General features: G+C 42.7%; 1 protein-coding gene across 2 annotated transcripts in view; it reads left to right on the top strand.

Moving 5' to 3' along the window:
- aldh16a1 (aldehyde dehydrogenase 16 family, member A1) overlaps window positions 1-14,690 on the top strand; it is a 95,048-nt gene that overhangs the window by 66,490 nt on the left and 13,868 nt on the right. For both annotated transcript variants that reach the window (XM_072271929.1, XM_072271930.1), the window contains exons 15-16: window positions 5,514-5,699; window positions 12,141-12,266. In XM_072271929.1, coding sequence (XP_072128030.1) covers window positions 5,514-5,699; window positions 12,141-12,266 — 312 coding nt within the window. The remainder of the gene's footprint in view (window positions 1-5,513; window positions 5,700-12,140; window positions 12,267-14,690) is intronic.

Genomic DNA, 14,690 nt, shown 5'->3' with positions numbered 1-14,690 from the left:
TCTTTGTGTGAATAATGCCTTGACTGTATTGAATAAAGGAACTGACTGGATAATCTACTCCAAAATGGCAAACTCCATTTGGGGCAGACAGGCAGCAGTTGGAACAATTCCATTGATTTTTATCTTAAAATAAAATATTAAAGGAAGATTTAATAAGTGTCCAAATGCATGGGAGGGCAGGAGCAAAGTATACAGATATGAGCTGGGAGAAGTATGTTTTATTCTTGAATTTGGTTATAATCCAATAATGCTCTGGCCTTGAAAAGCAGTGGTAGGGGACTACCTAATCTCCTAAACTGGATAACCTGGGCATTGTCACAGTCGAGGATGACTTACTTCTGCTGTGAGGGGGGTGGGATGAGCTCGAGATGAGATCCACAGGTGGGATGGGTGCTGCAGTAGCGTAGTGATTAGTGTGAGGCTATTACAGCTTGGGGCGTTGAAGTTCAATTCCATATGGGGTTTGTACATCCCCCTTGTGAATGTGTGGGTTTCCTCAACACTCCAAAGAGGTACTGGTTATAATGTTAATTGGTCATTGTAAAATGAGCAGTGATTAGACGAGGGTTAAATCGGTGGGTTGCTGGCAGCGTGGTTCGAAGGACCAGAAGGACCAATTCCGCTCTGTATCTCTAAGTAAAAAAGAAAATGTAAGTGCTTGTGTGTTTCTGCTGCCATTTTCGCTGAATTTCCACTCCATCCCTGTAATGAAACTGCGTTTCTCTCCGCTGTTCTGGACAACATTCTATTTTGAACAGGTTCACGAGCCATCAACTTCCATGAAGTAGTGCAGTGGTGACCCTTCTGCTATAAGATAACTCGGCGTAGAATATCCAACATCGAATAGTGCAGTACTGGCTCATCTGGCCATATTTATGTAGGTGGGCACAACATCTATTCCATAATCAATCTAACTTTTCCTTCTTAGACAGCCATTTACCCTCCTATTTTCATACTGCATCCATGTGCCTGTCTGTTAGTCGCTTAAATGTCTTTCATGTATCAGCCTCAACCATCCCCTCGTGTGTCAACCTTGATCTTCCTCTTGTGCGTCAGCCTTGGCCGCCTCCTCGTGCCTTGGCCTCAGCTGCCATCCTCAGCAGTGTATTCCAAGCATCTATACCACTCCCTGTGTATATAAAAACCTACATCTGATATTTGCATTAAGCATTCCATCTGTCACTTTAAACGGACGTCCTCAGGATGTCCGTTGCTGTCAGGGAAAAGGCTCTGGCTGTTCACTTCATCAGTACCTCTCATAATCTTAGTTGCATCTCATCCTCTGTTGCTCCAAAGGGAAAAGCCTCAGCTTACTCAACCTTCCCTCATATGGCATATTCTGTAATGTAGGCAGCATTCTGATAAATTTCCTCTGCACACTCTCTAGCTTCCACCTCTTTCTTATAATGAGGCGACCAGAACTGAGCAAAAGTGTGGTCTGACCAGAGTTTTATAGAGCTGCAACATTACTTTGTGGCTTTTGTTTTCATTGCCCCAACTAATGAAGGCCAAACACACCGTGCTTCACTTACATTTAATAAATAAATAAATCTGAAATCTACAGATATCTCTTTTCCTCCAAACTGCAAGGAATCCTGCCGTTTACCTTGTACTCCACCTTCACTTCTGATCTTCTGAAGTATATCATCTTAAACTTTTCCAGATTGAACTCCATTTGCCGCTTCTGCATCCTGTCTATACAGTGTCCTCACCTATGAAGATTATCTTCAACTCCTGCTCACTCTGCAGATGGAATGGCATGCACTTGAGCAGGCTGGGTGTACTTAAAACCTCCCGATTCCTGAGCATGTTGGCCGGGGAGAGACCCTCCATGTCAGTTTGAGGACAAGCAATGTGCTGGAAGAACTAAGCGGCTCGAGCAGTATCTGTGGGAGGGAAGGAATTGTTGACTTTTTTTTGAAGTCCTGAGGATTCCAGATGCTGCTCGACCCACTGAGTTCCTCCAGCAATTTGTTAGTTGCTCCAGATTCCAGCATCTGCAGTCTCTAGTTTCTCCTTTATTAACCTGTCTGTGGATTTAGAGGATTATTTTGGGGACTGTCGGTGGGATTTTTCCAGTGCTGTGAGGTGCCTATGAAGTGGATAGTCTGTCTCTGAAGAACACACAATGGCATAGATTACTGCTGTCAGCTTTATGCTGTGTTAAACCAGCATATAGATGTGTTGGCGCGGGGCCAAGTGGTTAAGGCGTTTGTTTAGTGATTTGAAGGTCGCTAGTTCAAGCCTTGGCTGAGGCAGTGTGTGTGTCCTTGAGCAAGGCACAATCACACATTGCTCTGCGACGACACCGTTGCCAAGCTGTATGGGTCCTAATGCCCTTCCCTTGGACAACATCGGTGGCATGGAGAGGGGAGACTTGCAGCATGGACAACTGCTGGTCTTCCGTACAACCTTGCTCAGGCCTGCGCCCTGGAAACTTTCCAAGGCGAAAATCCATGGTCTCATGAGACTAACGGATGCCTATAAAAAAAACCCATGAGATATAGGAGCAGAATGACGCCATTTGGCCTGTCAAGTCTGCTCTGCCATCTCATCACAGCTCATACATTATTCCAATCTCCTGCCTTCTCCCTTCATGCCCTAACCAATCAAGAATCTGTCGACCTTTGCCTTAAGTATACATAAAGACTTGACCTCCACAGATTCCACAGATTCACCACTCTCTGGCTAAATAAACTCTTCCTGACTTTTGACACATTTTTCCTCAAATAGCCATAATCTGTGCTGCTACAGTAGATACAGCTGTCATGAAGTCATTGAGAAACACACCCTGGACATGGTCCCTTCAGCCCAACTGAGTGTATGTAGACCATTAATCTCCCAGCTTTTCACAAATCCTACTCCATTTCATTCTCCTTAAATTACCATCATCTTTTTCCCCACCCCAGATTCTATCACTGGTAAGTAACCCAGGGCAATTTGTAATGAAAGATAAAAGATTAGATTAATCACATGTACATGGAAACATACAGTAAAATACGAGGGGTGATTGATAGGTTCGTGGCCTAAGGCAGAAGAAGATGAGTTATTAACTTCAAACTTTCTGCAAAATCACTCAAAGAGTTCAACTGCATGTAACGAGAACCGGATAACTCATCTCCTTCTATCTTAGGCCATAAACTTATCAATCACCCCTGCTGTGGGCACTTTCTGGAAGTCCAAGATCTGTATGCTCCACGACCACCGGACTAAGTGTGTAAATGTAGGAGGGGACTATGCTGAAAAATAAATGTGCTAGGTTTTCTAAAATTGACTCCTACCTTAAGCTATGAACTTACCAATCACCTCTCGTATGTCATTTGATCAATGTTCAACGCAGCCTGATGCTGTGCCTGGGGCAGCCCACAAGTGTTGTCATGCTTCTGGCCCACAACTTACAACCCTAGCCCATATGTCTTTGGAATGTGGGAGGAAACCCACGCAGACATGGGGAGTATGTATAAACCCCTTACCAGCAGCAGCAGGAATTTAGCCCTGATTTCTGGTGCTGTAACAGCGTTCCGCTAACTGCCATGCTGTCATGCTGCACCCTGTCTGAGCCACCCCCCCCCCCCAGTGGTAAGCATGGATCCCAACTTACAATCTGCTTGCAGGAGCTTGGTGGTCTGAGCAACATATGTGGTGAGGTGAGGGAATTGTCAATGTTTTGGGATGAACCCCTGCATCTCACCCTGACGATTTCGGCAATTCCTAATCCCAACCTCCACAGCAACCTCCATCCCCACAGATGGTGCTTGACCCACTAAGTTTTCCAGCAGATTGTTTGTTGCTCCTGGTTCCAGCATGCATAGTTCCTTGTGTCTTCAAGTATACCACTGAAATTGTGAATTTTGTCAATAATGTTTGGGAGGTGACTCCAGACATACCGAGTAATTTAAGTTTCCTACATCTGGTCAGGGTGAAGGCAGTGGCTAGTGACAAACTTGTATAAATGCAGAGTGGAAATTATTCTGATGGGTTGCATCACAGCCTGGTATGGAAACACCAATGCTCAAGAACAGAAAAACCTGCAACAAAATGCTGACAACACCCAGTCCATCACAGGAAAAGCCCTCCTGGCCATTGAGCACACCTACAAGGGGCACTGCCACAAGAAAGCAGTATCCATCATCAGGATCTACCTTCAGCCAGACAATGCTCTCTTCTCACTACTACCACTGGAAGAAGTACAGATGCCTTATGTCCCACAACACCAGGTTTAGGAGCAGCTATTATGTTCAACCACCAGGCTCCTGAATCAGTGTGGTTAACTTCACTCACCTAAACCATATAACCATTTAACAATTACAGACCGACCTGCACTCAGCCCATAACCCTCCATTCCTTACCTGTCCATATACCTATCCAATTTTTTTTAAATGACAACATCGAACCTGCCTCAACCACTTCTGCTGGAAGCTCGTTCCACACAGCTATCGCTCTCTGAGTAAAGAAGTTCCCCCTCGTGTTACCCCTAAACTTTTGCCCCTTAGCTCTCAACTCATGTCCTCTTGTTTGACTCTCCCCTACTCTCAATGGAAAAAGCCTATCCACGTCAACTCTGTCTATCCCCCTCATAATTTTAAATACCTCTATCAAGTCCCCCATCAACCTTCTACGCTCCAAAGAATAAAGACCTCAACACTGAACTGATTTTCACAACCTGTTGACTCACTTTTAAGGACTCTATAACATATGTTCTCAGTATTATTTATTTATATATTTTTTTCTTTTGTATCTGCAGTTTGTCAATATTTGCACATTGTTTGCTTGCTGGTCTTTGTGTGTAGTATTTAATTGATTCTTTTGTATTTCTGTGTTCTACTATGATTGTTTGCAAGAAGGTGAGTCTCAGGATAGTATTTATATGTAGGTGATAAATTTACTTTAAACTTTAAACGTTAGTTGATAGAGAGCCTTTGGTTGATGTGTGCTTACTGCAGGGTCATTATCTTGGACTTGTCAGTGAACAAGGTGAAAGTAACTCAAAGTGAGAAAACCTGGAGGTGAATGGTTCAAGCAGGCTGAAGTATATACCTAGTTCTTGGCATGAAATAACATGGACAAGATCATCTTTAGAGCTGAGGTGCACTATTCCGTGGCTGATCTATCTAGATTAGAATGTTTCATTGCTTAGTTTTTCAAGTGATATGCCTTTATGTGAAAGTTTATGATCTTCCCAGGGTATTCAAGAGCACCGAGTCATTTTTACATTACAAACTTCCTGTTTGCTGGAGATAATAATCTGCTTGTTCCTTTTTTTTATTGTGTAAGGCATATTGAAGGGTCTTGGCCTGAAATGTTGCCCATTTGTTCCTCTCCATGGATGCTGCCTGACCTGCTGAGTTCCTCCAGCATTTTCTGTCTTACTCTGGATTTCCAGCACCTGCAGAATCTCTTGTGTTGTATTGCCTCAGTCCTTTCATTGCAGTGGAGTTTTCTCAAGTATTTAAGGTTCAGTGTTAGAAGGGCTAACAGGTGTCCGCAATAAAACAAGTTTGTTTCTCTTTCAGGAAACGCAGCTTTATGGAGCGACAGTCATGATTCGAGAGTCCGTTGGGGTGATAGGCATTGCGTGCCCAGATGAGAACCCTCTGCTCAGCTTTGTCAGTCTCTTTGCCCCGGCAATCGTTCGAGGGAATGTGGTTGTCATTGTTCCCAGTGAGAGGTATCCTCTGCCAGCTTTGGAACTCTATCAGGTACAGACAATTAGAACCTAATTTGGTTTGTGCTACGATAATTGAACTGCTGTGCAGCCACTAACACCCTCTATTTAGAACTGCTCAAGGTCACAATTCACTTACTGCAGTGAAACTGATAGTCATAGAACACTACCACACAGAAGTAGGCCCTTCAGGCCACCTAGTCCATGCAGACTGCCTAATCCCATTTACCTGCACATGAACCATAGCCCTCCATTTACCTATCCAAAGCTCTCTTAAATGTTGCAATCAAATCCATATCAACTACTACCGCTATACTCATGCCCCCCTCTGAGTGAAGAAGTTCCCCTCATGTTCTCCTTAAATATTTCTCCTTTCACCCTAAACCTGTGACTTCTAGTTCTAGTCTCACCTAACCTCAGGGGAAGAAGCCTGCATGTATTTACCCTTTCTATATCCCTCAATATTGTATACCTCTACCAAATCTCCTCTCATTTTCCTGGTGCTCCATATGAAGTCCTAGACTACTAAACCTTTTCCTATAACTCAGGCTCTCAAGTCCCAGCAATATTTTTGTAAATTTTCTCTGCACTTTTTCAATATTATTGATATCTTCTTATAGGCAGGTGACCACAACTGCTCGAAATTTGGCCTCATCAACATCTTACAAAACTTCAACATGACCTTCCAACTCTTGCACTCAATGCTCTGATTAATGAAGGCCAAAAGCTCTGTTCATGACCCTATCTATCTTTGATACCACCTTAAAGGAATTATTGATCTGTATTCCCAAATACTTCTGTTCTACCGTATTCCTCAGTGCCCTTCTGTTCACTGTGTATGTCCTACCCTGTTCTTTTCTCTCCCAATTTGCAATACCTCACACTTATCTGCATTAAGCTTCATTTTTCAGCCTAATTTTCTGACTGGTTGAGATCATACTGCAAGCTTTGATAGCCTTCCTTTCTGTCCACTACATCCCCAATGTTGGTGTCAGCCATAAATCTGCTGATCCATTTTACCACATTATCATCCAGATCATTAATATGGATGACAAACAACAACGGACCCAGCACCGATCCCTGCGACACACCACTAATCACAGGCCTCCAGTCAGAGAGACTGTCATCTGCTACCACTGTCTGGCTTCTCCTGCTAAGCCAATGCTGAATCCAGTTTACTACCTCATCTTGAATGTCAAGCGACTGAACTTTCCGGCTTCCCATGTGGGACCTTGTCAAAAGCTGAAGTCCATATAGGCAATGTCCATCTCATTTTCTTCACCAACATTCCTTGTAACCTCAAAAAGCTTAAGATTGGTTAGACATGACCTAGCATGCACTAAGCGATTTGACTATCCCTGTTTATCCAAATACTTCTCTGTATTTTATAATACCTTCCAATGTTTTATCCACAACTGATCTCAGGCTCACTGCCCTATAGTTTCTTGGTTTGTTCTTAGAACCTTTCTTGAACAATGGAACAACATTTACTATCTTCCTGTCCTCCAGTGCTCACCTGTGGCCCCTGGAATTTCGGCACTAGTCTTCCAAAAAAGTCTGAGGAAACACCTCATCAGGCCGTGGATATTTCTCCACCCTTTGTCCCCTCCCCCCCCCACACAAAGCCCTCTACTTTTGTTTCATCTATGTGCTTATTTTAGAGTTTCTTAAATGTCCCTAATGTATCTGCCTCTAGCACCACCCCTGGTAGAGTGTGGTGGGTGCATGGGACATCCTGCTTGAGGTTGTCGTAGACACAGATACAATAGGGGTATTTAAGGAACTATTAGGCACATGGATGAAAGAAAAATGGAGGGCTATGTGGGAGGGAAGGGTTAAATTGATATTTGAGTAGATTAAAAGTTCAGCACAACATTGTGGGCTGAAGGGCCTGCACTGTTCTGTCCTGTTGTGTGTTCTATATTCTTTCTATGTAACGGGCTCTGTTTCTTAAGGGCTGTGATAATTCTTCCGTCTGGGTCACCGGGGAGATTCCTGCACTGGATTTGGTCGAATAGCTGTTTCAGCCTCTGCCTGGAAGCCCATGTTGGAAAGTTGAGGTAGCAATTAGTTGTGAGGGCAAGAATGAGATTAACTCAAGCAGCTTCAAATTCAGAATCAGAATCAGGATTATTATTATTGATGTTCGTTGTGAAATTTGTTATTTTGCAGCAGCTCTGCAGTGCAATACAAAAAACGGCTTTAATTTACAAAATTGCATAAATAAATTCAAAAGACTAATAACGAGGTAGTCTTCATGGGTACATGGACCATCAGGAATCTGATGGTGGAGGGGAAGAAGCTATTCTTCAAACATTGAGTGTGGGTCTTAAGGCTCAACACAAGGAGGATATATCCCGACCCTCAGTTGCCTCTTGCATTGCAGGCCCCATACCAGTCACAATGTTCTACACAGTACAACTGTAGAAATTTGCTATAGTCTTTGGTGACATATCGGTCTTCTCAAACTTTTAATGAGATAGAGCCGCTGTCAGAGTACACAGATGGACTAAACATTTACCCTGGGCACCCATCATACAGTGGTTTCTTAGAATGAGAGATCTAAACAGTGATCTCTGGGGTTGATTATAATTAGTACCTGCAGTGTAAGTTTTGCACGTCCTTCGCTTCTTGCTGTTATCAAGCAGGAGATAGAGGAGCTTACTTCCCACAAGTTCTTAACTGATCCGATATACCACCTCAAACTATATTTCTTTATCTCTGCCTCAACTTGCACTAGTATCATTATATTTATCTTTGTTTATTTCATTGTGTAAGTATAAAGTTTATGTTAAGTTTGTGTATAATTGATATTTGTCACATTTGTAATATATAGTGCTGCTGCTGTGAAAATAAAACATAGAAACATCGAAAACCTACAGCACAATACAGGCCCTTTGGCCCACAATGCTGTGCCGAACACGTACTTACTTTAGAAATTACTTTGGGTTACCCATAGCCCTTTATTTTTCTAAGCTCCATGTACCTATCCAGGAGTCTCTTAAAAGACCCTATCGTGTCCGCCTCCACTACCATCACCGGCAGCCCATTCCACGCACTCACCACTCTCTGCGTAAAAAAACTTAACCCTGACATCTCCTCTGTACCTACTTCCAAGCACCTTAAAACTGTGCCCTCTCATGCTAGCCATTTCAACCCTGGGGAGAAGCCTCTGACTATCCACACAATCAATGCCTCTCATAAAAAAAAATAAGTTTCAAAGCAACACACACAAAATGCTGGAAGAACTCAGCAGGTTATGAGGCATCAACCAAGAAGCAACCAAATGGATTGTCCTTTCATACATTCAAAATGACTCCTCCAAGAACATGGAATTTTGGTTGCGCGTAAGCCAACAGCAGAGTAGAGTACTTTGCAGACCGAAGGAACGAAGAAAGCTATTGGAAAAGACCAAAATCCAAAATCTTGGGGACTGCAGCAAATATTACGTTGGTCAAACTGGGAGAAAGCTATCAACAAGGATCCATGAACATCAACTGGTGGTAAAGTGGCATGACTGACTCTCCCTAGTCTTTATCCGTGAAGATCGAGAGGGGCAGAAATTCGACTGGGTGTCTGTGAATGTCATGGTGCAAGCAAACATGTGGCATGCTCCTAGGAATGAGAATTCCTAGAATGTGGTTTTACGCAAACAATTCTGTAAACAGACATGTAGACCTCGAACCTCTTTATGAGCCAATGCAGGCAAAGTTCCAGACCACATTGTGTGATGTTCGCCATGCAGCTAATTCTTTCCTCCCTACCTCACAATGGAGTTTCTGCAATGACGATCAATCAGCTGATTGATAAATATATAAAGGCAAAGCATTCAGAGGACACACCACAATTAACAGCGCACTGATGATGTCTGCTCGAACGGTGACGAAAATCTTTGCAAGTAAATTGCCAAGATTGGAGAACAACTTCACCCAACCATCAACCACCTGAGCTACACATTTTCCGAATTATGTGCAGCTCCGGACATTGGTGTGCTATCTCATAACTTGCATTTGGATCATCAATGCACGTGGAGAAGAGCTGCCACTGTTTCGCTCTGCCTACAAAAGGTTAAATATGTTACATGCGTTTTACATGTCATCAGCTTACAGTGTCTGATCTATAGACTTCATGGATACCAGTTATTCAAATAGATATCTGTTCTCTTAATTTATAGAAACATTGTACTAAATGCATTGTTTATACCATGAGTGACACTTATGAGTTAGTTTATGTTTGTCTGATTGAATGTATGCATGTGAGAAGTGCTGTATTTTGAAACCAGCATTAGGTAGTCATGACTTAGTAAGGTTCATGCAGAACCATCTACAGAATGAGATTTGAACTCATAATCTGCTTGGGCTGCCTCCACATGCCCGCTCAGAGCTGCCAATTAATTTATGGTTTTTCTTGCCAATAACAATAACAACCATTTCCATATTCTCTTAAATCATTAGTTATTTTCCACAGAGCATGTCTGTGCCAGTAGAAACAAGAACCATGCAGCTTTATTCCGTTTTAACTACCATGTCCACAGTCTGTGGGTGATGACATCTTTAGTCATATTCACACGCTGATTAAATTTGCTAAGGGTTTCTGCCTGTGTCATCTCTTCTGGCTCACTTCCAGAAACCCAACATTCTTTGAGGGAAAAAAACTTGTTGTTTGCTCATTTCATTGTTTTCTAATTAATTAATCTTGGGTTTTGACTTTTTTAAAAAGAGAAATTGATCCTCACTGTTTACTTTATCAAGGCTTTTCATTAATGTTGGGCACCTTGGTCAAATCTCCTGTCAGCTGCCTCTATTGCAAATTAAACAACCCTAACGAATCCAATAATTCCTCCTGCCTATGGTTTAACACTCTGACAACATCTTCATAAATCTCCTTTGTATTTCTCCAGTGTAAACTCATCTTTTCTACAGTGTAGTGACTAGAAGGATGGAAGTGGAGAGGATGTTTCCTATGGTGGGGGTATCCAGAACTAGAGGGCACAGCCTTAAAGTTGAGGGGTGACCCTTTAGAACAGAGGTAAGGAGGAATTTTTTTTAGCCAGAGAATAGTAAATCTGTGGAATGCTCTGCCACAGAGGCCAAGCCAATGCGTGTATTTAAGGCGGAAGTTGATCATTTCTTGATCGGTTAGGGCATCAAAGGATATGCAGAGAAGGCAGGTGTATGGGGTTGAGTGGGATCTGGGATAGCCATGAATGAAGGTCGGAGCAGATTTGATGGGCTGAATAGCTCCTATCTCTTATGGCCTAAGAAATGTTAAATCTGATTTTAGCATACCCTCCCTTCTCTTATATTCTAGTCTTCTACTTTATTGAGCATTTATTGTCCTGTTGCACATTCAGGTTTCACTGGAAGCTGTACACCATCCGATATTTAGTCACCATTCACCATTTATCCTTTATATCCATTCGCCCGAAGGTCAAACAGAAATCCAGAGGCTGAAGCTCGATGATTGAAACCCGGATGCTGGAGACTGTCGGCTTGTGTATGTGGGTGGGAGGGAGGAAAAGGGCTTGTTTTGCTGTTATTGACTTGTTGCTTGTTGCGTTTCCTTTTGCTTTGTTCTGTGTTGTTCTGCCAAGCATTGTGGACATGGTATGTTGGCATTGGAATGTGTGGCGACACTTGCGGGCTGCCCGGACACAGCCCTAGGTTGTGTTGGTTGTTAACGCAAATGATGCATTTTACTATATGTTCTGATGTGCATGTGATAAATAAATTACTCCCCCAAATGTATTACCTGGACTACATTGCACTTGCCATTTGTCTATCTAATTGACCAGACCGCCGCTACCTTCCTGTAGTCTAAAGCTTTCCTCCTCACTATCCATTAAATGGTTGATTCAATGTGCAGAGGAAATGTATTGCCCAGTAGAGCCGCAGTCTGGCTAGAGTTAATCTAATAGTTAGTGGTTAAACACTGACGTAATATTGTTCTTTGATAATTTGGGGTAAGTTTAAAAATCAAGTTGGTGTATGTCATTTACAGAGTTGCATGGCAGAGAAACAGGTCCTTCAACTTTTTTGGGTCCATACTATGCATTGTACTTAACTGTACTCATTTCATTTAAAGATTAAAAAAAGGTTAGCTTCTTTTGTCCCATGTACATCGAAACAGAGTAAAATGCATTGTTTGTATCAATGACCAACACAGGAGCACCTGGAGGAAACCCATGCAGTCTTGGGGAGAATGCAGAAATGCATTCCACACGGTGGCGGAACGGAACCGGGGTCGCTGGTGCTGCAATAGCGTTACACTCACCACCATGGTACCACACTGCTGCAGTACAGGAACATGGTCCAAATGCAGGCTAATGGTATTAGCTCAGGTAGACATCATGGTCAGCTTGGACAAGTTGGGCCTGTTTCACTGCTTTATAACTCTGACTCTACAACTCAATGATCTTTGTAGAGAAAAACATGCTGTGTCAGTCAACTGGTGAGCTTTCGTTTTCTTCACATAGGTCTTTGAAACCTCCGATCTTCCAGCTGGTGTTGTGAACATTCTGACTGGATCACGAGATCATCTGACCAAATTCCTGGTTGAGCATCAGGATGTCCAAGCCATGTGGTACTTTGGATCTGCAAAGGTAATTGCTTCTTTTCATCGGAAACTGCTTGGCCCAGTGCTCTGAGAGTGGCCAAGCTACTGCTCACACAGAGTAGAGAGGCTGAGAGAGGAAACCAAAATAGACTGCTGTTGTGTCTTTTGTTTGAATGGAAAAGAAATCCAACATGACCAAGCAAAAAAGTTGATTTTGAAGCTGGAATCTAATGTTCGTGATCCTTGTAGAATCTGGTACCATCGCCCACTTTTCCTTGCCCAGACACTTACTCGAAACAAGACAGGGAGTCAGCAGGTGCAAGGAAGCTCGGGCTTAGGGGAAAACAATTCGTACAAGTTACGGTACTAGTTTTAGAGTGAAGAGGGCAAAGTTATGGTACGTGAATAGAGATGTATAGAATCATGAGGGGCATAGATGGGGTAAACTCAGTGCTTTGCCCAAGGAAAGATGATCAAAAAGAAGTTGAGGTTTTGAGATAAAGAAGTAGAAAGATTTAAAAGGGACCCGAGAGACAACTTCATTACTGTATGTGGAATGACCTGCCAGGGAAGTTGTTGATGTGAGTATAATAGACATTTGGACAGGTCAGTGGATAGGAAAATTTTAGGGAGGTAGGGATCAAATACAGGCATATTGAACTTACTTAGTCTGGCATCTTTGTCAGCATGGACAATTAGAGCCAAAAGGCCTGTTTCTGTACTGTATTCCTCTTTGTCAACATACCTTATCTGGTGGGCATTGGAATAGTGATGTGTAACAAGGGTTTGATAGGGGTTTCAGGAGAAGTCAAACTGTGTGATGGGAGGACTCTGCCATATTATGGAGCTGGAAATAGATGGTCTCAGTGTGGATAACTGACTAGGAAATCTTACAGGAGACAAATGCATCACCAAGGTTGCCATCACCTAGTTTCAGCCATGAGATTGCAAGAAAAGTGTTCGAAAGGTCTAATCTTAATAAAACCTTTTATTGTTTCTTTATGGTATGAAGATTGGTGGGGTTGTGAATAGTGTAGAAGGTTATCAGAGTTTACAACAGGACATTGGTAGGATACAAAGCTGGGGTTAGAAGTGGCAGATAAGAATTAATTCTGGAAAAGTGTGAATTGATACACTTTCGAAAGTCAAACTTGAAGGCAAAGTACAAGGTTAATGGCAGAATTCTTAACATTATGGAAGGACAGTGGGACCCTGGGGTCTATGTCCATAAATCCCTTAAAGTTTCCACGCAAGTTGATAGGGTGGATAAGAAAATGTATGGTGTGTTGGCCTTCATTAGTTAGGGGATTGAGTTAAAGAGCTGTAAGCTAATTGTGCAGTTCTACATCAAGGACAAGAGGATAACTGAGGAGAGGGTAGGACCACCCAAGGATGAAGGAGGGAACATGTGCTTGGAGTTTGGGGATGTGGGTGAGGTCCTAAATGAGTACTTCACGTCAGTATTTACAAACGGGAAAGAGATTGAAGACTGGGAGATTAGTGTGGAACTTAGTAATTAGCTAAGACACTTTGAGATAAAGAAGGAGGAAGTGTGGAGTATCGTAAAGAACATTAAGGTGTACAGGACCTGGTGGGCTATAGCCAGGTTATTGAGAGAGGCAAGAGATGAGATTGCAGGGGCCTCAGCGAATATCTTCGCGTCCTCTCTAGCCACATGCGAGGTCCAGGAGGGCTGGTGAATAGTAGTTCCATAATTCAAGAAAAGAAATAGGGGATTATCCTGGAAACTATAAACCGGTGAGTCTCGTATCTGTGGTTGTAAAGTTACCTTTAAGGGTAGAACTTGCATGGCTTTGTGTGGGGCATGTTGTATCTTACTAACTTGTTTGGGTTTTTTGAGGAGGTGACAAAAGTAAAGCTGTGGGTGTTACCTACATACGTTTTTAAGATGGCATTTCACAAAGTCCTTCATTGAAGGCTCATCCACAAAATGAGGATGGCATGGGATCCCTGTGAATTGGCTTGCCCATAGAAAACAGAATTGTGGCTGATGGGACTAATTCTGGCTGGAAGACTGTGATTAGTGGTGTTCTGCAGGGATCTGTACTAGGAATCTGCTGTTGGTGAATGACCTGGATGAAAACGTAGATGGGTGGGTTATTAAGTTTGCAGATAATACGAAGATTGGTGGTGTTGTGGATAGTGTAGAAGACTGGCAAAGAATACAGCAAGATGTAGATTAGTTACAGAAATGGGTGGAGAAATGGCAAATGGAGTTTAACCCAGCCAAATATGGAGTGTTGCATTTTGGGAGATCAAATGTAAGGAGACAGTACACAGTTAATGGTAAGACCCTTAGTGTTGATGAGCAGAGGGGTCTGGTAGTCCAAATTCATCGCTCCCCGAAAATGGTTATACAGATTGACAGTGAACAAAGCCTATGGCATGCATGCATTTATTAATCGAGGAACTGAGTTCAAGGGTCAGGAATTTATGTTGTAACTTTATA

The sequence above is a fragment of the Mobula birostris genome, chromosome 11, assembly GCF_030028105.1.
Source record: "Mobula birostris isolate sMobBir1 chromosome 11, sMobBir1.hap1, whole genome shotgun sequence".
Lineage (NCBI taxonomy): Eukaryota > Metazoa > Chordata > Chondrichthyes > Myliobatiformes > Myliobatidae > Mobula > Mobula birostris.
The sequence above is the reverse complement of the archived record's forward strand: the minus strand, read 5'-3'. Positions and strand labels throughout refer to the sequence as shown.